The sequence below is a fragment of the Oncorhynchus nerka genome, linkage group LG16 (assembly GCF_034236695.1).
Source record: "Oncorhynchus nerka isolate Pitt River linkage group LG16, Oner_Uvic_2.0, whole genome shotgun sequence".
Lineage (NCBI taxonomy): Eukaryota > Metazoa > Chordata > Actinopteri > Salmoniformes > Salmonidae > Oncorhynchus > Oncorhynchus nerka.
Window position 1 is genome coordinate 5990460 of NC_088411.1, and position 24798 is coordinate 6015257.

A 24798-nucleotide genomic window follows, 5' to 3' on the forward strand; every position below is an offset into this window, starting at 1 on the left:
GCTCCCCATCTAACCTGACAGCGCTTGAGAGGATCTGCAGAGAATGGGAGAAACTCCCCAAATACAGGTGTGCCAAGCTTGTAGCGTCATACCAAAGACTTGAGGCTGTAATCGCTGCCAAAGGTGCTTCAAGAAAGTACTGAGTAAAGGGTCTGAATACTTATGTAAATGTCATATTCCCGGGGGGGGGGGGGGTAATTATGGGGTATTGTGTGTAGATCGACGAGGGGGAAAAAACGATTTAATCAATTTTAGAATAAGGCTGTAATGTAACAAAATCTGGAAAAAAGTCAAGAGGTCTGGGTACTTTCAGAATGCACTGTATAAAAAACACAGACACAGGAAATTAGTCGTTTTTAATATATATGGTGGCTCTCAAAAGAAGCTCTCTTCTTCTGATCTGTTTCCTTACTGCAATACCTGCTGCCAGGAGTGGACCTGTAAATATTCAAAAGAAGACCGTAAAGACATTGGAGACAGCTGTGAAATAAAGTAGAGTATATTTTTCTTATTAATTCAAGAGATCAGTCTCAAACCTGCCCACGACAATTGCTGGACTTTCACATAGAGGTTACGAAGTCACACAGTTCAAACCACATTTGAAATAATCATTTTTAAAAATGTGGCATGTTTATTAGAAGTGTTCTGCCTTGCAATAAAAATACTTAGGTTGAGTATTTAGTCCTATAATGGTATTTACTGACATAATATAAAGAAAAAAATCATTTCTAAAAGTGTTATAGGCTACCCAATTCTAAGTTTACTGACTGTTCAGGGTTAAAATAGGTATAAGGGTTAGCGTTTTTTTCCCAGCTAAAAATGGTATGGGTTTATAACTCCTGCTCCTCACCGTGGCCATCTGCGGATACTACATACTTATTTTGCTGGGTTGATAATCTGAGGTACCAACTACATCAGATCAACAAATTAATGAGCTAGACCCATCCATTTGGTTTGCAACATACTTATCAGGAAAAGCAGTGTTAAAAATGCCGTGCTCAGCCTGAAAACAATCGAGCTAGCTAACTTAAAAAATAGCTTGCAAAATAGCTTTACATAAGCAATTTCGGTAGATAGCATCACACTACAGTGTTAGCTACACTTGAAGCAAACTCAAAACCTTTTCAGGATTGGTGGGTCCCCTGCGGGACGCTTGAGCTAATGTGGGCTAATAAGATTAGCATGAGGTTGTAAGTAACAAGAACATTTCCCAGGACAGAGACATATCTGATATTGGCAGAAAGCTTAAATTCTTGTTAATCTAACTGCACTGTCCAGTTTACAGTACCTATTACAGGGAAAGAATACCCTGCTATTGTTTGAGGAGAGTGCACAGTTTTGAACATGAAAAGTTATTAACCTCTTGAACCTCTGGGGGCAGTATTTCATTTTTGGATGAAAAACGTTCCCGTTTTAAACAAGATATTTTGTCACGAAAAGATGCTCGACTATGCATATAATTGACAGCCTTGGAAAGAAAAAACTCTGACGTTTCCAAAACTGCAAAGATATTATCTGTGAGTGCCCCAGAACTAATGCTACAGGTGAAACCAAGATGACATTACATACAGGAAATGGCCCAGATTTTGAATGCGCTGTGTTCCAATGTCTCCTTATATGGCTGTGAATGCGCCAGGAATGAGCCTACACTTTCTGTCATTTCCCCAAGGTGTCTGCAGCATTGTGACGTATTTGTAGGCATATCATTGGAAGATTGACCATAAGAGACTACATTTACCAGGTGTCCACCTGGTGTCCCCCGTCGAAATTATTGCGTAATCTCCAGCTGCATGCGCGTTTCCATTTGATTCAGAAGAGAATGTCAACTGCCACAAATGATTTATGTGAAAAACACCTTGAGGATTGATTCTAAACAACGTTTGCCATGTTTCTGTCGATATTATGGAGTTAATTTGGAAAAAAGTTTGCGTTTTAATGACTGAATTTTCGGGGGTTTTTCTTAGCCAAACGTGATGAACAAAACGGAGCGATTTCTCCTACACAAATAATATTTTGGGAAAAACTGAACATTTGCTATCTAACTAAGAGTCTCCTCATTGAAAACATCTGAAGTTCTTCAAAGGTAAATGATTTTATTTTAATGCTTTTCTTGTTTTTGTGAAAATGTTGCCTGCTGAATTCTAGGCTTAATGCTATGCTAGCTATCAATACTCTTTACACAAATGCTTGTTTAGCTATGGTTCAAAAGCATATTTTGAAAATCTGAGATGACAGTGTCGTTAACAAAAGGCTAAGCTTGAGAGCCAATATATTTATTTCATTTCATTTGCGATTTTCATGAATAGTTAACATTGCGTTATGGTAATGAGCTTGAGGCTATAAATAGGATCCCGGATACGGGATTGCTCGTCGCAAGAGGTTAATAAACAAATTAGGCACATTTGGGCAGTCTTGATACAAAATTTTGAACTGAAATGCAATAGTTCATTGCATTAGTCTGACACTTTGCACATACACTGCTACCATCTAGTGGCCAACATCTAAATTGCACCTGGGCTGGAATAATACATTATGACCAGTCTCTTGCATTTCAAATATGGTACAAAAAAAAAGTAGATTTTTTCTTTGTATTATCTTTTACCAGATCTAATGTGTTATATTCTCCTAAATTCCTTTCACATTTCCACAATCTTCAAAATGTTTCCTTTAAAATGTTACCAAGAATATGCATATCCTTGCTTCGGGGCCTGAGCTACAGGCAGTTACATTTGGGTATGTAATTTTAGGTGAAAATTGAAAAAAAGGGGCCGATCCTTAAGAGGTTTTTAATAACATTGACTTGGACGATAGCATCCAAAAAAAGTATTACAAAATAAATTAAAAATGTAAAACTTGCAACCAGAAAAGACTGACATTGTAATTTTACCCACCCCATGACAGATGGGCTTCTTTGTTGGGCATGCACAATCAGGACATGCGCAAGTAGATAGCACATGTCGTGTTTCGCTTAACAGGTTGTACGAGGAAAGTCGCCGTATGTTATACCTGGATTAAATGCCCCATGAGCAAAAATGCTGTGTCTTCAATTTCTTTTTCCAGCTTCTACGTCACCAACAGCTCTGTGTAACTTCCCTTCTGTAATCTAATCTATTTCATATACATTAATGGACTTCAACAACAAATTGTTCTTTGCCGTTTTTATTTGTGTTTCAAATACAGGAGACTTATTTAAGGTAGACTCAGCGATTATGACGTGGATGCAGAAAGTAAACAGCATAGTGGGTCAATTTCCGCACCAACTAAAAGGGTTGAAGCGCGAGGCTCAACTTCTCCACTGTTTTGGTCCCGTGGCTACCAGGCTGCAACAGTGTGAAGCGAACCCGTTCACATGCTCAGATACTGTATATGACAGAGAGAAGTCTTGCATCTCACTCATCTCAATATCTGCGATGCTGCTCGTGGCAAAACATTTCGCTGAGTATCTAATGTATAAACAAAGATTTGTCAAGAACTGTACAATATTTACAGACTGTCTTTCCAAGGAAAAATGTTCACCCCCCCCAAAATATATCATCGTAATATGCAAAACATCAGACATAAAAATGAAATGACCATTTTCTCTTTAAATATTACTAATTTATAACCATTCCTGTAAGGGAACTTGATAATGTTTCGCTTTACAGCTGCATGATTCTGACGAACTAAAGCACTACAATGTCGGTTTTAAATATACCCATTCTCTACAGACAAAGTTGATGCCACGTTTCCGTCTCATCCACCCATCTTTTGTGTCAAAGAAAAAAATAAGACAGCTCGGATATGTGGGTGTACGTACAATTGAACGTTTAACGTGAAAAATGTTAATGCTAAGGCGGCATCCCAGCACTTGTGAGAGTTTGTTAAAATCCTCCTCATATAAATAATTTAAATGGGTTTATATATTATCACATAGCTCACCGGTGCCGCTGCCTACTGTCGCATAGAACGAGTGAGAGAATTAACACCGTTATGTTGCATCCTTTCCACAGACAAGCCATATATTCACACTGCTCACTGCACTCCTCTAATGCAATGTTTAAAAACAAATCATTTATGTAAAAACAGACCGTAATAGATTCTCCGAAACGTTTCTGTCTGACGCACAGTTTTACGATGTCTGTGAGGCAATCCACGTGACTAGGTGCAATAGCTCCTCCTTCTGCCTTCGGTGTATTTTCTCACCTTGGTCTTTGCCTCCTGATTGGTCAGTGTCTTCTTGACCAATCAGGTACAACACCAGCTCCTGTGGGGTCATCATCCATTCTCAAGGTCAAGTCAATTAATTGCTATATTTTTGTCAATGAACTAAAGAGGTCACTCTCCAAGGTCACACCTACCGACCCTCTTGTTCCTCGAGTTTCAAGTTGTCCGTCGGACCCACACGACTCCAGGTGGGATGGGACCTCTTACCTCGTTCCCCTTGTTCGCCCACCTCACCGTTCCCGGGGCCTAGTTTCTGTGCCTTTTGTTCTTTCGCTTTCTCTTTTCTTTCTGTCTTCCATCCCCTCTGTCTGTCGCTCAGGCCTTGGCGCTGAGTGTGAGCAGCTCGATGAAGGAGTTGAAGAGGGTGTCCAGCCAGCCCTGGTTGGCCATACACTGCTGCACCACCTCCTCCTGCCCAGGGTCCTCAGCTGCCTGCTCTATAGTGTTGGTCTGCCAGGGAAACACAAATATAAACACAATATACAGTATATTTAGACTATGGTAACAGTACATGTGTCAAGGCTATGGTGTGTCTAACCATGGAATAAACATTATCTATGCTGGCAAACACAATATTAATATAAACTAGGGCTGTCAAGGTTTATGTGTTAACGCATTTCAGCTTGTAACTAGTTCATGTTGAAGAACATGGATAACCTAGGCCTGGCTGATCGGTTGTCTTCTGTAGAACTGACAACATAGTTGGACACGTTGATATGCTCCTCGTTTCAGAAATTGGGAGAACACTCATTTAGAATAGCTGAAGCTTTAACAGTGCAGTGCGTGTGTGACTATGTGCAAGTCTTAAACTTCGAGAACATTGATACGAGGGAGTAAGCCTACTTAAACATTGAGAGCATTTTGTTTCTGATACAGATAATTGTGTGTTTCTAGCCCTTGCAATCAAAGTATAGTATGCCTGTAACTCAATGAATGCCTTGCTTTTTAGAGCCAAATTTGAGCAATTTCAAAAATTGCAATTAAATCGTGATTAACTGCTGAAAGATCATGCAATTATTTTTGTTTGTTTGACAGCGTTAATATAAAGACAATATTTAGAATTCCTATCAACCATTGTTGATTAGCAAATAATTTACTCTATGTCAGCAGGGGATTTAAACCACAATATATCTGGTGTGTTTAAGCAAGGATAAAATAATAAAATACATTTGGGTAATATTTCTGCTGGGTAAATTGAAACAATATTTAAATAAACCACAGTAGGGGAGACACAAATAACTGTTCTTGATACAATATCAACAAGAGAAATATATATCAAATAGGTGTATCTATTACAATAATATAAAATACATGTCCTTACCTCTTTCTTGCAGTGTAAGAAAGTATGATATTTATAATGATGCAGGGAGTGATAGAGGCTGTAGATCCGACATGATTCTGTTGACAGTTTAAGGTCCTGGGGAAGACAGATTAAAAACAATATTTGGAGAGAATAAAATCCACCTATATAATCAAGGTTCAACAGTGCGACATGAGAATGCACATGACACGCACACCTGCAAACACCTACAAACAAACTATCAACTTATGGGAGAGATGGGCAACGCAACCTAGCAGCTGTTGAACTGATTGTTGGTAATGCCGCTGGTAATCTCCAGCTGCATGCATTTTTCCATGTGGTTTAGAGGAGAAACCAAACTTCCACGAATGATATATCATCGAATAGATATGTGAAAAACATATTCTAACTAATTCAATACTCTTACACAAATGCTTGTTTAGCTATGGTTCAAAAGCATATTTTGAAAATCTGAGATGACAGTGTTGTTAACAAAAGGCTAAGCTTGAGAGCCAATATATTTATTTCATTTCATTTGCGATTTTCATGAATAGTTAACATTGCGTGATGGTAATGAGCTTGAGGCTATAAATAGGATCCCGGATACGGGATTGCTTGTAGCAAGAGGTTACCACAAAACACCCACTCACTGCAAATACCCACAGACACACCCGCCCCCTCAAAAACACATACACACAAATACTTGATTTGAATCCACAAATTACAGTCGAAGAATTTAAACAATTCAACGGACAAACAGTGCCTTCAGAAATTATCCACACCCCTCAACTTATTCCACATTTTGTTGCATTACGGACTGAATTCAAAATTGATTACATATATTGTTTTTCCTCTCACTCATCTACACACAATACCACATAATGACAAAGTACAACAATGTTTTTATTATTTTGTGCAAATGTATTGAAAATTACACCCCTGCCTCCAACATGTTAGAATCACTGTTGGCAGCGATTACAGCTGTGAGTATTTCTGGCTAAGTCTCTAAGAGCATTGCACACCTGGATTGTACAATATTTGCACATGATTCTTTTAAACATTTTTCAAGCTCAGTCAAGCTGGGTGTTGATTATTGCTAGACAGCCATGTTCAAGTCTTGCCATAGATTTTCAAGCCGATTGAAGTCAAAACTGTAACTCGGCCACTCAGGAACATTCAATGACGTCTTGGTAAGCAACTCTAGTGTATATTTGGCCTTGTGTTTTACATTATTGTCCTGCTGAAAGGTGAATTTGTCTCCCAGTGTCTGTTGGAAAGCAGATAACCCGGTTTTCCTCCAGGATTTTGCTTGTGCTTAGCTCTATTCGGTTTCTTTTCATCTTTAAAAAAATCTCCATAGTCCTTGCCGATGACAAGCATACCCCATATCATGATGCACCCACCACCATGCTTGAAAATATGATGAGAGGTACTCAGTGATGTTTTAGTGTTGGATTTGCCCCAAACATAAGGCTTTGTATCCACATTTTCTGCCTTATTGCAAACAGGATCCATGTTTTGGAATATTTGTATTCTGTACAGGCTTCCTTCTTCTCACTCTGTCATTTAGGTTAGTATTGTGCAGTAACTACAATGTTGTTGATCCATCCTCAGTGTTCTCCTATCACAGCCATCCAACTCTGTTTTAAAATTCAGCATTGGCATCATGGTAAAATCCCTGAGCAATTTCCTTCAGCTCCGGCAACTGAGTTAGGAAGGACGCCTGTATCTTTGTAGTGACTGGTTGTATTGATACACCATCCAACGTGTAATTCATATCTTCACCATGCTCAAAAGGATATTCAATATCGGCTTTTTTTATTTCTACCAATAAGTGCCCATCTTAGCAAGGCATTGGAAAACCCTCGCTGGCCTTTGTTTGAAATTCACTACTCCACTAAGGGACCGTACAGATAATTGTATGTGTGTGGGGTAGAGATGAGGTAGTCATTCAAAAATCATGTAATACAGTATTATTGCACACAGAATGAGTCCATCTAACTTATGTGATTTACGTACATTTCTACTCCTGAACTTATTTAGGCTTGCCATAACAAAGCAATTGAATACATTTCAGCTTTTCATTTTTAATTAATTTGTAAAAGATTCTAAAAACGTAACTCCATTTTACCATTATGGGGATATTGTGTGTTGGCCATGACACAAAATATCAAATGAATCCATTTTAAATTCAGGCTAGAACAACAAAATCTGAAAGAAGTCTAGGGTTGAGAATACTTTCTGGAGTCAATGTATATGGACACTCAGGGATACAGAAACGCACATTTCCAATACAGCTTAGCTGCCCATGACAGCTGACACGGAGCAGTATCTAGCTAGCTGCTTTGTCGGTCTTATGCAGGCCTGCAATCTGAAGGCCATGCACTGTCAAGCCTATGTACACGGCCGAGGCTCCCAAATATCAGTACCACAACTTTGCACTGGTAACTGGTGTACAAATTACCTCGACTAACCTGTACCCCTGCACATTGACTCAGTAGTGGTACCACCTATATATAGCCTCGTTCTTGTTATTGTGTTACTTTAGTTTATTTGGTAAATATTTTCTTAACTCGTTCTTGAACTGCATTGTTGGTTAAGGGCTTGTAAGTAAGCATTTCACGGCGCATGTGACAAATAAAGTTTGATTTGAACGTTTCAACAAAATTGGGATCCTTAACGTTAAAAAGAATCCCTAACCCAATTTTTTTTAATGTACGTAGATGCAGAAAGTAAACATAGTGAGTCAATTTCCGCAATTACTAAAAGGGTTGACGCGCGAGGCTCAACTTCTCCGCTGTTTAGGTCCCATGGCAACCAGGCTGTGAAAAGCGTGAAGCGAACCTGCACACATACTGTGTGTGAAATGTTGTATCTCAATATCCTAGCCTATTCATTGATGATAGGCCCCGCTTTACAGAAGTTGAGAGACATTGTGACATAGAAACTGTGAGATACAGCTGTTGATTGCCAATAGACAGGCCTAGTGCACGGTTCTGAATGTCTGCCTGGTGGCCGACCTCACTCTATCGTGACCCTCCCCTCTCTCCGTTCCTCGCTAGCTCGCTATGAAAGATGCGAGTGTTTATGTTCTCGAAAGTACAGCATCTAGATTTGCCTCCTCTGTTAAACAAATACTGGGAGTTGACGTCGGAAGGCGACGTGCAAGGAGTCAGGGAATCAATTATTTTGGAGATGACTCCACCACTACGTCATCGTCGGTAAGAGTTGGAAAAATGGCTGAGAAAGGCAAGCGACAACAGCAAAGTCCTGTGTGGCAATACTTTCATGAATTTCTATCGATAAACCGATAAAGCAGTTTAAGCAGTTTAAAAATAAATGTTTTCCATTTGTCACATCTCTACTGGTAATCAAGGCGGGTGATAATTCAGCAACTTGGCAACAAAGGTCTGCTCCATATAGGAATCAAAAGAGCCACCCACCTCCACAATGAGCAACTCCCTCTGGCCTCCCCCCACAACAACATCTGGCATATTTGGTATGCAAAACCACCCACATCAGAACTGCCGACAAACACACACCTGTGGTTTGGGTAGGCTCTTCTTGACTCTGTTAAGGGTCTTGCGGTTGTAGCCCTCCCCACTGAGCCGCATCCACACAGCTCCTGAATCCAGGGGGTCTGCCGCCATATGAGGATACATGTGCAGGGTCTCCTACGAGAGAAAATGGAAGGAAACACCACACACAACCAGTCAAAGGTCTGGACATAAAGAAAAACTCTTGAATGAGTAGTTATTTTAACTATTGTCTACACTAGAATAATAGTGAAGACATCAAAACACATGGAATCATGTAGTAACCAAAAAGGGTGTTAAACAAATCAAAAAATATTTTAGATTTGAGATTCTTCAAATTAGCCACCCTTTGCCTTGACAGCTTTGCACACTCTTGGCATTCTCTCAACCACCTTCTTGAGGAATGATTTTCCTTCCGTCTTAAAGGAGCTCCCACAAATGCTGAGCACTTGTTGGCTGCTTTTCCTTCACTCTGCGGTCCAACTTATCCCAAACCATCTCAAATTGGGTTGAGGTTTGATGATTGATGCAGTGCTGCATCAGATGACACTCTCCTTGGTCAAATAGCCCTTACACAGCCTGGTATATTTTGGGTCATTGTCCTGTTGAAAAACAAATGATAGTGGGACTAAGAGCAAACCAGATGGGATGGCGTACCGCTGCAGAATGCTGTGGTAGCCATGCTGGTTAAGTGCGCCTTGAACTCAAAAAAAAAAATCACCAGCAAAGCACCTCCACACCTCCCCATGCTTCACGTGGGAACAATTGATGCAGAGATCATCCGTTCACCTACTCTGCGCCTCACAAAGATATGGCGGTTGGAACCAAAAATCTCAAATTTGGACTCATCAGACCAAAGGACAGATGTCCATGGGTATAATGTCCGTTGCTCGTGTTTCTTGGCCCAAGCAAGTCTCTTCTTCTTATTGGTGTCCTTTAGTAGTGGTTTCTTTGCAGGAATTCAACCATGAAGGCCTGATTCACACAGTCTCCTCTGAACACTTGATTTTGAAATGTGTCTGTTACTTGAACTCTGTGAAGCATTCATTTGAGCTGCAATTTCTGAGGCTGGTAATTCCAATGAACTTATCCTCTGCAGCAGATGTAACTCTGGGTCTTTCTTTCCTGTGGCGGTCCTCATGAGAGACCGTTTCATCATAGCGCTTGATGGTTTTTGCAACGGCACTTCAAGAAACTTTCAAAGTTCTTGACATTTTCCGTTTTGACTGACCTATAATCTGCTGGTGCATCATTAAAGCCGTCAATCATGTAATGTGTTGGTCCATCATTAAAGCCGTCAATCATGTAATGTGTTGGTCCATCATTAAAGCCGTCAATCATGTAATGTGTTGGTCCATCATTAAAGCCGTCAATCATGTAATGTGTTGGTCCATCATTAAAGCCGTCAATCACGTAATGTGTTGGTCCATCATTAAAGTAATGAAGTAAATAAATTCCACAAATTAACTTAAGGCGCACCTGTTAATTTAAATGCATTCCAGGTGACTACCTCATTAATCTGGTTGAGAGAATGCCAAGAGTGTGCACTTTGAATACACACACACACACAGTTGAAGTCGGAAGTTTACATACACTTGGGTTGGAGTCAATAAAACTCATTTTTAAATCACTCCACACATTTCTTGTTAACAAATTTTAGTTTTGGCAAGACAGTTAGGACCTCTACTTTGTGCATGACACAAGTAGTTTTTCACTGTATTACAATTCCAGTGGGTCAGAAGTTTACATACACTAAGTTGACTGTGCCTTTAAACAGCTTGGAAAATTCCAGAAAATGTCATGGCTTTAGAAGCTTCTGATAGGCATCATTGACATAATTTGAGTCCGTGGGAGGTGTACCTGTGGATGCATTTCAAGGCCTACCTTCAAACTCAGTGCCTCTTTGCTTGACATCATGGGAAAATCAAAAGAAATCAAACAAGACTTCAGAAAAAATATTGTAGACCTCTACAAGTCTGGTTCATCCTTGGGAGCAATTTCCAAACGCCTGAAGGTACCACGCTCATCTGTACAAACAATAGTACGCAAGTATAAACACCATGGGACCAGGCAGCCGTCACACCGCTCAGGAAGGAGACACCTTTGTCTCCTAGAGATGAACGTACTTTGGTGTGTGAAGTGCAAATCAATCCCAGAACAACAGCAAAGGACCTTGTGAAGATGCTGGGGGAAACAGGTACAAAAGTATCTATATCCACAGTAAAACGAGTCCTATATCAACATTACCTGAAAGGCCGCACAGCAAGGAAGAAGCCACTGCTCCAAAACCGCCATAAAAAAGCCAGACTACAGTTTGGAACTTTTAGGAAAAATGTCCTCTGGTCTGATGAAACAAAAATAGAACTGTTTGGCCATAATGACCATCTTTATGTTTCGAGGAAAAGGAGGAAGCTTGCAAGCCGAAGAACACCATCCCAACCGTGAAGAACGCGGGTGGCAGCATCATGTTGTGGGGGTGCTTTGCTGCAGGAGGGACTGGTGCACTTCACAAATAGATGGCATCATGAGGAAAGGAAAATGATGTGTATATATTGAAGCAACATCTCAAGACATCAGCCAGGAAGTTAAAGCTTAGTCGCAAATGGATCTTCTAAATGGACAATGACCCCAAGCATACTTCCAAAGTTGTGGCAAAATGGCCTAAGGACAACAAAGTCAAGGTATTGGAGTGGCCATCACAAAGCCTCAACCTCAATCCCATAGAAAATTTGTTGGCAGAAGTGAAAAAGCATGTGCGAGCAAGGAGGCCTACAAACCTGACTCAGTTACACCAGCTCTGTGAGGAGGAACGGGCCAAGATTCACCCAACTTATTGTGAGAAGCTTGTGGAAGGCAACCCAAAACATTTGACACAAGTTAAACAATTTAAAGGCAATGCTAAAATACTAATTGAGTGTATGTAAACTTCTGACCCACTGGGAATGTGATGAAAGAAATAAAATATTCTGACATTTCACATTCTTAAAATAAAGTGGTGATCTTAACTGACATAAAACATGATTTTTTTTTACTGGGATTAAATGTCTGGAATTGTGAAAAACAGTTTAAATCTATTTGGCTAAGGTGTATGTCAGGTGTATGTCAACTTCCGACTTCAACTGTAAACATATATATATATTTTTTTAAATACTCACTCGTTTTAGAACACCTACACATTCAAGGGTTTTATATATTTACTATTTTCTACATTGTAGAATAATAGTGAAGACATTAAAACTATGAAATAACGCACATGGCATCATATAATAACTTTTTTTTTTTAAATGTTAAACAAATCCAAATATATTTTAGATTCTTCAAAGTGTGTGCGTGCATGTATTCTTGCCCACTACCGTTCAAAGGTTAGGGGTCATTAAGAAAGTGGTAGGCATGCTGTGTAAATCAAATGATACAACCTGGAATTAAAATAGATTTTGGGGGGGGTTGTAAAGGCAACAAAAAATGCCAAGGGGGTGAATACTTTCGCAAGCCACAGTAAAAACTATAGATTAGGGCCAATTTGTTATTTTTATTGACTGATTTTCTTATATGAACTGTAACTCAGTAAAACCTTTGAAATTGTGGCATGTTGCTTTTGTATTTTTGTTCAGAATATATACATTTACAGTATATTCAGAGCAGGTTACCTGGTGCTGAGTACTCATGTTTACTCTCCTCATCAGTCTCCTCTTCTGTTCCACGATGATGCCATCAATCTTCCTCATTCCAGGGAGGTACAGCTCATCTGAGGGAACCAATGGAGAGGAAAGCCTGATTAAATGGATATGTTTCAAATGACTGTCAATCATTCCAAACCTGGGGAGGCTAACCAGGGGCATATTCAGTTGATGAAATGTTTTGCTACATTGCAGAACGGTTTGTACTGAACCTAACGCTTTCCCACAATGCTGTGCACTGTTCAACATTCCTCAAGGTATGTTTGCTCCTGTTTGGTGTGTGTGGCCTGATCAATATGGGTGTAGGGTTGCACATTTTGGGGAATATTCAGAGATGGAAACTTTCCGTGGGAATATATGCAAATTAATATTAATACCATTTAAAATTTAGATGGTTTTTGCATTGGCTATATTTACCATATCATATGGAGACAGAAACATAAACCTTTAACCTTATCATAAGTAGACATAATTGAAAATAATTAAATCCTTCCAATAGAAAAAAAAAAAAAAAAAAACATTTTTAGCTACGAATTGAACTTTAATTAAATTAGTTGACTCTTCACATGGGATGACTTCACTGAACAACAACAAAGGGAATATTGAATGATACCCAATGATCCATCGCATCTACCAAAAACATTTTCAACATATATCTGTAAAACGATAGTCTAGAAACTAAAACTTTGGTTGTCTTCCTCTCAGGCTTCCATGTTTTCTCCATGGACCTCCTCAATGTCCACCTCTTGAACATTGGACTCGGAGGCCTCATCTTCAGTCACTTTCTAACCTTGTTGAGAATGGCTCGTTGTCAGCCTCAAAAAGCCTCAAATTTGCCCTATGGCCACCAATTTTTCAACCCTTGTTTTGGTCAGCCTGTTGCGTGCTTTGGTGTGTGTTCCCAAACAAAGACCAGTTGCGCTCTGAGGCAGCTGATGTTGGTGGGATTTGAATGATGGAGGCAACAGGGGAAAGAGTCTCAGATCCACAAAATCCCTCCCACCAGGTGGCTGATGAGATATATTGTCACGACTGCCAAGGTGGCGAGCCATGTAGTGATAACACCATAGGCCTGGTTGATCTCTGCACCAGACAGGATGCTCTTGCCAGCATATTTGTGGTCCAACATGTATGCATTGTTTATGGGCTTCAGGCAGAAGTCTTCACGCTTTTTGATAATTTCAGAACTGCAGTTTCCTCTGCTTAGAACACCAGTGAAATGGGCAAGGCAGTACGGATTTCTTCTCTTACATCTGCAAGCAGAGTCTGAACATCAGACAGGATGGCATTGTCTCCCTCAATCCGTGCAATGGCTACTGCTATAGGTTTCAGGCTGCTTACCACTCTCTCCCAAAATACATCATCCAGGAGGATCCGCTTGAAGGGGCTGTCCATATCGGCAGACTGATACAGCTTGGAGAAACTCCTTCCCCTCCAGGAGACTGTCATGACGACAACACCATCCCAACGGGTGTTGCTGGGCAGCTTCAATGTGGTGTTCTTACTCTTCCCACTTTGCTTGGTGAGGTAGATAGCTGCAATAACTAGATGACCCTTCACATACCTAACCATTTCATTGGCTCTCTTGTAGTGTATCCATTGTTTTCAGTGACATGATGTCCTTGAGGAGCAGATTCAATGCATGAGCAGCACAGCCAATGGGTGTGCTATGAGGGTAGGACTCCTCCACTTTAGACCAACCAGTCTTCATGTTCGCAGAATTGTCAGTCACCAGTGCAAATACCTTCTGTTGTCCAAGCTCATTGACAACTGCCTTCAAATAATCTGCAATGTAGAGACCGGTGTGTGTTGTCCCTTGTGTCTGTGCTCTTGTAGAATACTGGGTGAGGGGTGGAGATGATGTAGTTAATTATTCCTTGCCCACGAACATTCGACCACCCATAATTGATGATTGCAATACAGTCTGCTTTCTCTATCATTTGCTTGAACTCTGTTGAACTCTGTTGAACTCTGTTGAACTCTGTTGAACTCTGTTGAACTCTGTTGAACTCTGTTGAACTCTGCGTCCAGCATATGAGTTGTTAAAGCATGTCTTGTTGGAGGAGTGTATGCTGGGCGAAGAACATTCACAAATCTCTTACAATACACATTGCCTGTGAGCAGAGGTGAACAAGTTGCATACACAGCTCGAGCAAGACATTCATCAGTATTTCTCTGACAACTTTCCTCCATTGAGTAAAAAAAAACATCTGATTCCAGGAGGACCATGAGCTGTTGCTATCGATAAGGTGTCTGAGTCATCATTTTCACCTCGAATAGAAGTAGAGGGACTTTTGTCAGAGGTTGGTTGTTGTGAGCGCAGAGGGAACTTTACACACTTGGCCAGATGATTATGCATATTTGTTGCATTCTTCACATATGATTTGGCACAGTATTTGCAAATGTACACAGCTTTTCCTTCTACATTAGCTGCAGTGAAATGTCTCTACACATCAGATAGTGCCCGTGGCATTTTCCTGTAAAGAAAAAAAAAAAAAAAAAAAACAGGTAACAAATATATGTACAGATAAAAAGTTAAGCAGTTAGATGAAACAACTCCTTTGTATATTTATTTTTTTATGAAACATGTATGGAAACAGGTGAATTAACACTCAGTTAGCAGGCTCAAGCAAGCTAAAACCCACATGGTGGCAACAACTAACAAGTTATAAATGACTTAAACACTTAGCTGAAGGCTACTATTTACTAGTTCACAAAACCAATCATGCATGTCGTATAAAATATATTCACCCCACCCAGTATTGTAATCAAAACTTACCAGAAAGCATGTAGTCCTTGCCTCAGACAGTGTAATAAGTGTGGGCTCAATAGCATCTCATTAGTGTGCAAGATCTTGAGAATCAGCTGTACATGTGATGAAAGAATGCACTGTGCATGCAGAGGGTTGCAATTCCATTGAATTGGGGATAGTTTAACCAAAATATGCCACAAGACCTAGAATTGCCTTATGTGTATCCCACTGTTATAATTTAAGCAAAATTCCAGGGATTAACTTCCCATGTAAAATTTCCGACCCTTTGCAACCCTAAATCTCAAAACCGAACACAATCACAACATTCAACTGGTCGTTCAAAACAGCACTGTTTCCATTCAAATGAACGTTGCACATTTTGGCGCTGCCTTCCCTTATCAAACTCTTTACAGACATGTTACAGCTGATATGACAACACTAGTTGCTTTTCAGAAATGAGCACGAAACAATCAAGGGAAAAGGTCAGAAACTATCCCTAACCTTATTCACACTGTATGGCCGACCCAAATCACACTGTGCTGACTCAGATACTTTCTTCTCGCCTTGTCCTTTCTAGAATGGTTCCAGCAGCTACGGTGAATGAGTAACCAGGCTAGCCCAGTTCAGCTCGGGTCTTTAGAGTGAATCAGGCTACAGTGTACCTTTATATCAATTACATCAAACTCATAACAAGGATGACTTAGGGCCAAACCCTCAACTTGGGATACGCATGAGGCAACTTGTGCTTGACAAAAAACTTTGACGTATTGCAAGATTAATGCCCATTGCGTCAGTGTTGAACCTTTCTCTGCCCCAAGGGGCATAGGAAAGTTAGGGTTTGTCCAAAGGGTGGTGGGTAAGTTAGACTTTCTGCACCTGTTCGGGACAAATCCTAACTTTAACTCTCTGGATGCCACTGGGATGTGAGGTGAATGAGGTGAAATGTTATGAATAGATCAGACATGACAGATCATCATATCTGAACACTGTAACTTTGAGCGCTCCTGAACAGGGCTGTCCGTGTTCATTAGGACACGCCGAGAACAGTTACAAATTGTCCCTACACATTTCAGTCCAATTTCTTCCATTTGGAGCCAAATGAACATGAGCTAGGCTAGGGCTACAAAAAAATCTAATTGCTATTTCTTTTATCAAATATAGCGGTCTGATTTGCGATATAGATCGAAACACTAGTCTACTGTTGGAATCATAGAAGTAGAATGGCATTTAAGAAGCAAAGTGGAAAGCAGCATTGTTCTTGTTTGGAACAATCGGTTAACTGCATTTGACCTAACAGAGCAGCATGCTTATTTTGAATCTAACAGTGGGAACTGCACAGCTTGAGTGCGCTGCAAAGCTTTTTGTGTGTGGGAAGGAGCTGCAACAGGAGACAGGGAAAGAGACGACAGAATAAACTATGACGATATTGACAAAAATCCATATCACGATAAAATTATTTTTTTGCAATACTGATTTTAAAAAAAATTTGGAAGGTGCGCAGTTACTCTCTGCCTTTTTTACATAATTTCAAAGAAATGTCCATAATATATTAGCCTAAGTCATTTGGTTACCAGGTGGATCCAGCAAAAGACTGCAAAGGAAGGCATAATAAAAATTTTCCCCAACTCAACTTTATTCAGAAAAGTGTCACTCACATTAAATTGACATGGACAAAGTTCCCAGCGTTATGTCAAAATCCTTCTGGGTAACTTTACCTTTCATTGTAAACAAAAAATACATTTTCCAAACCCCTGATTACAATCTCAACTGTATTAGTTCTTTAGTTTCAACCATTTGAAATGAGTAGCTAAATAACAAAAATATTAAAGTATTTTGAATAATAGGCTGAATATTATCCTAAATAATAAATATCAGCAACAAAAAGCACTGTTCAGCTTCTCTTAAATACACTGACCAAAAATATAAAAACACAACTTGTGTTTTATGAGCTGAAATAAAAAAAGACTGCAGATATTTTTCAACACATAAAAATTAGCACAAATTTGTTTACATCCCTGTTAGTGAGCATTTCTCCTTTGCCAAAATAATCCATCCACCTGACAAGTGTGGCATATCAAGAAGCTGATTAAACAGCATGATCATTGCACAGGTGCACCTTGTGCTGGGAACAATGAAAGGCCACGAAAATGTACAGTTTTGTCACAACACAATGCAACAGATGTCTCAAGTTGAGGGAGTGTGCAATTGGCATGCTGACTGCAGGAATGTTTACCCGAATGTTCATTTCACTACCATAAGCCACCTCTCGTTTTAGAGAATTTGCAGTACATCCAACTGGCCTCACAACCACAGACCACGAGTAACCACGTCAGCCCAGGACTTCCACCCGGACAGCAGATGAAACTGTGGGATCGCACAACCGAATCATTTCTGCACACTGTCAGAAACCGTCTCAGGGAAGCTCATATGCTTGCTTGTCGTCCTCACCAGGGTCTTGACATCACTGCAGTTCGGCGTCATAACTGACATTAGTGGGTAAATGCTCACCTTTGATGGCCACAGGCACGCTGGAGAAGTGTTCTCTTCACGGATGGGTCCCGGTTTAAACTGTACCGGGAAGATGGCAGACAGCTTGTATGGTGTTGTGTGGGCGAGCGGTTTGCTGATGTCAACGTTCTGAACAGAGTGCCCCATGGAGGCGGTGGGGTTATGGTATGGGCAGGCATAAGCTATGGACAATGAACAAATTGCATTTTATCGATGCCAATTTGATCGAGGAAAGATACCGTGACGAGATCCTGAGGACCATTGTCGTGCCATTCACCCGCCAGTCACTCATTTTACGAAATTTAAATGAAAGACAGGTTCCCCTGCAAATTCAGCAAGATATGGTGGGAAATAGGCTATTAGAAGTGCCATCATTATTTCATGAATTATATTATTAATGTGGTCTTTGGTGTGCTTATCAATGTCCTTTCCCCCCGCTCTTAATTAAAATAATTATAATATTGATAGGTCATAGGAAGTTTTACAGCGCATGAAGTTTCAAATGCATGTATTTTAATATGACTATTTTTAGTTACAAAAGAACACCTGACTAATAAAAATATTTTAAAAATCAGTCATCTTCCTCAAATATGGTCCGGAGAAGATGGCCCATTTTTTGCGAGAGTGATGGAATCTAATTTGAATGGTCCTCAACTCAAACCTTAAACACTTGATTCAGGATGAAGAGTTAGCAGGTTAAAGCTAAAGCATTCGTTGTCATAGAAATGTAGTAAAAGGTGAGCCACCTTCATGGCAACGGTTATCCCAAGTTAAACAAGGAATTGACCAAAAGTAAGCACAGTAACTTCTCTATCCAGCTTCGTGGTTCACCCCTCAGGGCTGTTTGTGTATTGTGTGATGTTCTGCTCCCACCGTCTGTGTCCTCCAGGGTTTGGATCATGTCGAGGTCAAGGGCCGTGTGTGTGTGCATGTGTGTGTGTGTGTGTGTTGAGTGCTCACCTTCTGTATCCTCCAGGGCTTGGATCATGTCGGGATCCAGGGCCGTGCTGACCAGCATCTCCACATAGCTCCTGAACATCTCCCGCATTGCCCGGTTGTTCACCCTGCCTTGCACTGTCACTGCATAGAGGTTACACACACACACACACAGGGTTGTCACAATACCTGTAGCAGAAAAAACAGGCATAATGGTTTCTTATGTATGTTATGTTGTAACTAGTGGTCGACCGAATAGGATTTTTCAACGCCGATACCGATTAAATCGGTCAATTTTTTACAACAATACTAAATGAACACTTGTTTTAACTTAATATAATACATAAATGAAATCAATTTAGCCTCAAATAAATAATGAAACATGTTCAATTTGGTTTAAATAATGCAAAAACAAAGTGTTGGAGAAGTAAAAGTACAATATGTGCCATGTAAAAAAGCTAACGTTTAAGTTCCTTGCTCAAAACATGAGAACATATGAAAGCTGGTGGTTCCTTTTAACATGAGTCTTCAATGTTCCCAGGTAAGAAGTTTTAGGTTGTAGTCATTACAGGAATTATAGGACTATTTCTCTCTATACGATTTGTATTTAATATATCTATGACTATTGGATGTTCTTATTGGCACTTTAGTATTGCCAGTGTAACAGTATAGCATCCGTCCCTCTCCTCGCTCTTCCCTGGGCTCGAACCAGGAACACAACGACAACAGCCACCCTCGAAGCATCGTTACCCATGCAGAGCAAGGGGAACAACCACTCCAAGTCTCAGAGCGAGTGACGTTTGAAACGCTACTGGCGTGCGCTAACTAGCCAGCCATTTCACTTCGGTTACACCAGCCTCATCTCGGGAGTTGATAGGCTTGAAGTCATAAACAGTGCAATGCTTGACGCACAACGAAGAGCTGCTGGCAAAATGCACAAAAGTGCTGTTTGAATGAATGCTTACGCACCTGCTTCTGCCTACCACCGCTCAGTCAGATACTTGTATGCTCAGTCAGATTATATGCAACGCAGGACACGCTAGATAATATCTAGTAATATCATCAACCATGTGTAGTTAACTAGTGATTATGATTGATTGATTGTTTTTTATAAGAAAAGTTTAATGCTAGATAGCAACTTACCTTGGCTTACTGCATTCGCGTAACGTAACAGGCAGTCTCCTCGTGGAGTGCAACGAGAAGCAGGTGTTTAGAGCGTTGGACGAGTTAACTGTCCAAGATTGAAATTGGCCCTAAATTAAATCTGCCATTACGATTAATCAGTCGACCTCTAGTTGTAACCCAGTGTCACATTTGTTTAAACTCCATATTATCGTGACAACCCTACACACACAGCTCGACCTATTTGCCAAATACATTCCTGAAAGCTTCTCTTTTCACCTTCCCTTCTATTCACTGCCTGGCGCACCCAAACAGATATATTCACACCCCTTGACTTGTTCCATATTTTGTTGTGTTACAGCCTGAATTTAAAATGGATTAAATTTAGATTTTTGTCACTGGCCTACACACAAAACCCCATGAAGTGAAATTATGTGTTTTGAAAAAAATGTAAAGCTTAAATGTCTAGAGTAAATAAGTATTCAATCCCTTTTGTTATGGCAAGCCTAACCCAGTCACTACAAATATACAGGCGTCCTTTCTAACTCAGTTGCCGGAGACGAAGGAAACCGCTCAGGGATTTCACCATGAAGCCAATGCAATAATAGTGTTTAACATAAATGTTGAATGACTAACTCATATCTGTACCACGCACACACAGATAATTTTAAGGTTTCTCAGTCGAGCAGTGAATTTCAAACAGATACAACCACAAAGACCAGGGAGGTTTTCCAATGCCTCGCAAAGAAGGGCACCTTTTGGTAGATGAGTAAAATTTGTATAAGCAGACAATTAATATCTGTTTGAGTATGGTGAAGTTACTAATTACACTTTGGATGGTGTATCAATACACCCAGTCACGACAAAAATACAGGTGTCCTTCCTAACTCAGTTGCTGGAGAGGAAGGAAACCGCTTCGGGATTTCAGCATGAAGCCAATGGTGACTTTAAAACAACTACAGTGTTGAATGGCTATGATAAGAGAAAACTGAGGATGGATCAACAACATTGTTGTTACTCCACAATTACTAACCTAATTGACAGAGTGAAAAGAATGAAGCTTGTACAGAACAAAAATATTCGAAAACATGAATCCTGTTTGTAACAAGGCACTACATTTAAAATAATATTGCAAAAAATGTGGCAAAGAAATTCACTTTTTGTCCTCAATTGTTGTTTGGGGCAAATCCAATACAACGCATTACTGAGTACCTCTCTCCATAATTCCAAGCATAGTGGTGGCTGCATCATGTTATGGGTATGCTTGTAATCGTTAAGGACTGGAGAGTTTTTCTTACCCAGAAAGAGTCTAAGCTTTAGTCACTGCCAAAGGGTGCTAATACAAAGTATTGTGTGTGTGTGAATACTTATGTAAATCAGATATTTCTGCATTTCATTTTCAATGAAATTTGCAAACATTTCTAAAAATATGTTTTCACTTTTTCATAATGAGGTATTGTGAGGAGATAGATGGGTGAGAAAAATATAAATGTAATCCATTTTGAATTCAGGCTTTAACTACAAAATGTGGAATAAGTCAAAGAGTATGAATACTTTGAAGGCACTACGTTCCAATTGGCACCGTAATCCCTTTATAGTGCAGTAGTTTTTTACGGGGGCCCATAGGGCTCTGGTCAAAAGTAGTGCACTATATAGTGTAACAATCAATAATCAGTACAAGACTGCTTCACAAAATAATAAAGTATTACAGGCTACATTCACAATGGAAATAGCTTTTTACTCCGAGAATCTCCATTGAGAATGCGTTTTAGTCCTGGACTAGGCTTAATCTGTGTCTAAGAAACTGGCCCTACAGGCAAAAAAACGCTTCTTACCCTCATCCTCGCTGGCTGCCTCCTCAGATGAGTCGGAATCAGACGACGAGGGGACCCCCTTCAGCCACTTCCTCTTTTTCGGAAGAGGTTCCGCTTTGACCTTGGCTGGCTTCGACTTGGGAGGGCGCTCTACCGTCTTCCCTTTCTCTACTCCCCCTATCTTCTCCTTCCCTCGTTCTGTCGTTGCCACTGTGGCGGCCCGTTTCTCGGGCTTCTGAGACGGCTGCACCCTCTTCTCTTTCTCCCTCTGCTTCTCTTTCTCCAACTCCTCTTTCACTACCGCAGCCGCCTTCTCCTTCTCTCGCTGTTCGTTCTTTGCCCTTGTTCTCTCCCTGGGCTCACGCTGCACCGGCTCTCGCGCCGGTGCCACTCGCTGCTCCCTCTCCTCCTTCTCAGCTCGGGGCGGGGTCTGGGTGGTGAGAGGCGGGGACGCCATTTTGGGGAGGACCTGTTGCCTATTGAAGAAGAGTAGAGAATTGAATAAAGAGAAAGCAACCATATTTCAGATGCCCAGTTCTATAACCACCCACTTCCAACCAAATAGATGACTACTAACCCTAATTTTGTGGGGGTCATGCCCTCTCACCCCCCTAGCTGGCAACTTTTTTCAGAATGCTGGCTACTTCAGATTTTTGGGAACACTGGATGGCTAGATGGAAGTACAAACACCATGTTAGCTCTTTAGGCTAGTATGTTCCTCTTATGCCTTGTCCTTGGACATTAAACAGGACAGCACACTCTGAAATGTATATTTAAAAGGTGCAAGTAATACAATTTCGGACAACACTGTCCTATGAACTGTTCAATGACAAGGTGGAAGAAACCCTTTGAGAAGTGAAGGCATATACAATGTACAGTTGAAGTCGGAAGTTTACACACACTTAGGTTGGAGTCATTAAAACTAGTTTTTCAACCACTCCACACATTTCTTGTTAACAAAATAAAGTTTTGGCAAGTCGGTTAGGACATCTACTTTGTGCATGACACAAGTAATTTTTCCAACAATTGTTACAGACAGATTATTTCACTTATTCACTGTATCACAATTCCAGTGGGTCAGAAGTTTACATACACTAAGTTGACTGTACCTTTAAACAGCTTGGAAAATTCCAGAAAATGAGGTCATGGCTTTAGAAGCTTCTGATAGGCTATTTGACATCATTTGAGTCAATTGGAGGTGTACCTGTGGATGTATTTCAAGGCCTACCTTCAAACTCAGTGCCTCTTTGCTTGACATCATGGGAAAATCAAAAGAAATCAGCCAAAACCTCAGAAATAAAATAGTTGACCTCCACAAGTCTGGTTCATCCTTGGGAGCAATTTCCAAAACACCTGAAGGTACCACGTTCATCTGTACAAACAATAGTACTTAAGAATAAACACCATGGGATCACGCAGACGTAATACCGCTCAGGAAGGAGACGCGTTCTGTCTCCTAGAGATGAACGTACTTTGGTGTGAAAAGTGCAAATCAATCCCAGAACAACAGCAAAGGATCTTGTAAAGATGCTGGAGGAAACAGGTACAAAAGTATCTATATCCAATGTAAAACAAGTCCTATATCGACATAACCTGAAAGGCCGCTCAGCAAGGAAGAAGCCCCCATAAAAAAGCCAGACTACTGTTTGCAACTGCACATGGGAACAAAGATCGTACTTTGTCGCATTTTTTGGAGAAAAGTCCTCTGGTCTGATGAAACAAAAATAGAACTGTTTGGCCATAATGACCATCGTTATGTTTGGAGGAAAAAGGGGAAGGCTTACACGCAGAAGAACATCATCCCAACCGTGAAGAACACGGGTGGCAGCATCATGTTGCGTGGGTTCTTTGCTGCAGGAGGGACTGGTACACTTCACAAAATGGATGGCCTCACGAGGAAAGAAAATTATGTGGATATATTGAAGCAACATCTCAAGACATCAGTCAGGAAGTTCAAGCTTGGTCGCAAATGGGTCTTCCAAATGGACAATGACCCCAAGCATATTTCCTATGTCATGGCAAAATAGCTTAAGGACAACAAAGTCAAGGTATTGGAGTGGCCATCACAAAGCCTGACCTCAATCCTATCCTAAATTTCTTGCCAGAACTGAAAGTGTGTGCGAGCAAGGAGGCCTACAAACCTGACTCAGTTACACCAGCTCTGTCAGGAGGAATAGGCTAATTGAGTTTGTAAACTTCTGACCCACTGGGAATGTGATGAAAGAAATAAAAGCTGAAATAAATCACTCTACTATTATTCTGACATTTCACATTCTTAAAATAAAGTGATGATCCTAACTGACCTAAGACAGGGAATTTTTACTAGGATTAAATGTCTGGAATTGTGAAAAACTGAGTTTAAATGTATTTGGCTAAGGTGTATGTTAACCTCCAACTTCAACTGTACATGTCTAAAATAAAGCCATTTTCACGCAAGACCGACGGCTATAGGAATGTATATTATTGTTCTGGCTTTATCTAGCTCGATTTGTGATTTTACCTTAACTGACTGGCTTGCTAGGTAATCAATCCTTTGACGATAAACATCTGATTATGTGTTAACTTGCACGAGGTGCATTTGAAGTTGCATGTGATCGTATCCACTGCTACGTTTCTGATGAAGACCTACGCATGCTACTTTTCATGACGTAGTCGGGAAATAGGTGTATAGATGGGTACCTCAGTCCGGATGGTCTGTGCCAGGGTCGTCGAGAGCACACTCTCACATAGTCCTTCTTGTTGATGTTCTCCAGGAACTTGACGTACAGGCGCTGGTATCGCCTCTTGGCGTCACCAAAGTAGCCCAAATACTAAGAAAAAGAAAGAGCAGCCATTTTGTTTATTGGGATGCCTAATAGCTACTTATTTAACAGATAGTCATCCTGGTGTCCACACAAATCAGTGGGTCTCTTCCAGGTCATCTTTATTGCAGTCGTGCTGCAGTTTATTT

The 24798-nt window shown here is 40.5% G+C and overlaps 1 protein-coding gene across 1 annotated transcript in view; it reads right to left on the reverse strand.

Moving 5' to 3' along the window:
* Positions 1 to 3143: 3143 nt before the first annotated feature.
* The window catches only part of LOC115143939 (proline-rich protein 12-like), a 53449-nt gene continuing 31794 nt past the window's right edge, over positions 3144 to 24798 (reverse strand). The window contains 7 exon segments of the mRNA XM_029684418.2: positions 3144 to 4653; positions 5525 to 5620; positions 9046 to 9177; positions 12687 to 12784; positions 18937 to 19056; positions 21870 to 22324; positions 24528 to 24658. Of these exon segments, the coding sequence (XP_029540278.2) occupies positions 4519 to 4653; positions 5525 to 5620; positions 9046 to 9177; positions 12687 to 12784; positions 18937 to 19056; positions 21870 to 22324; positions 24528 to 24658 (1167 nt within the window). The 3' untranslated portion in view covers positions 3144 to 4518.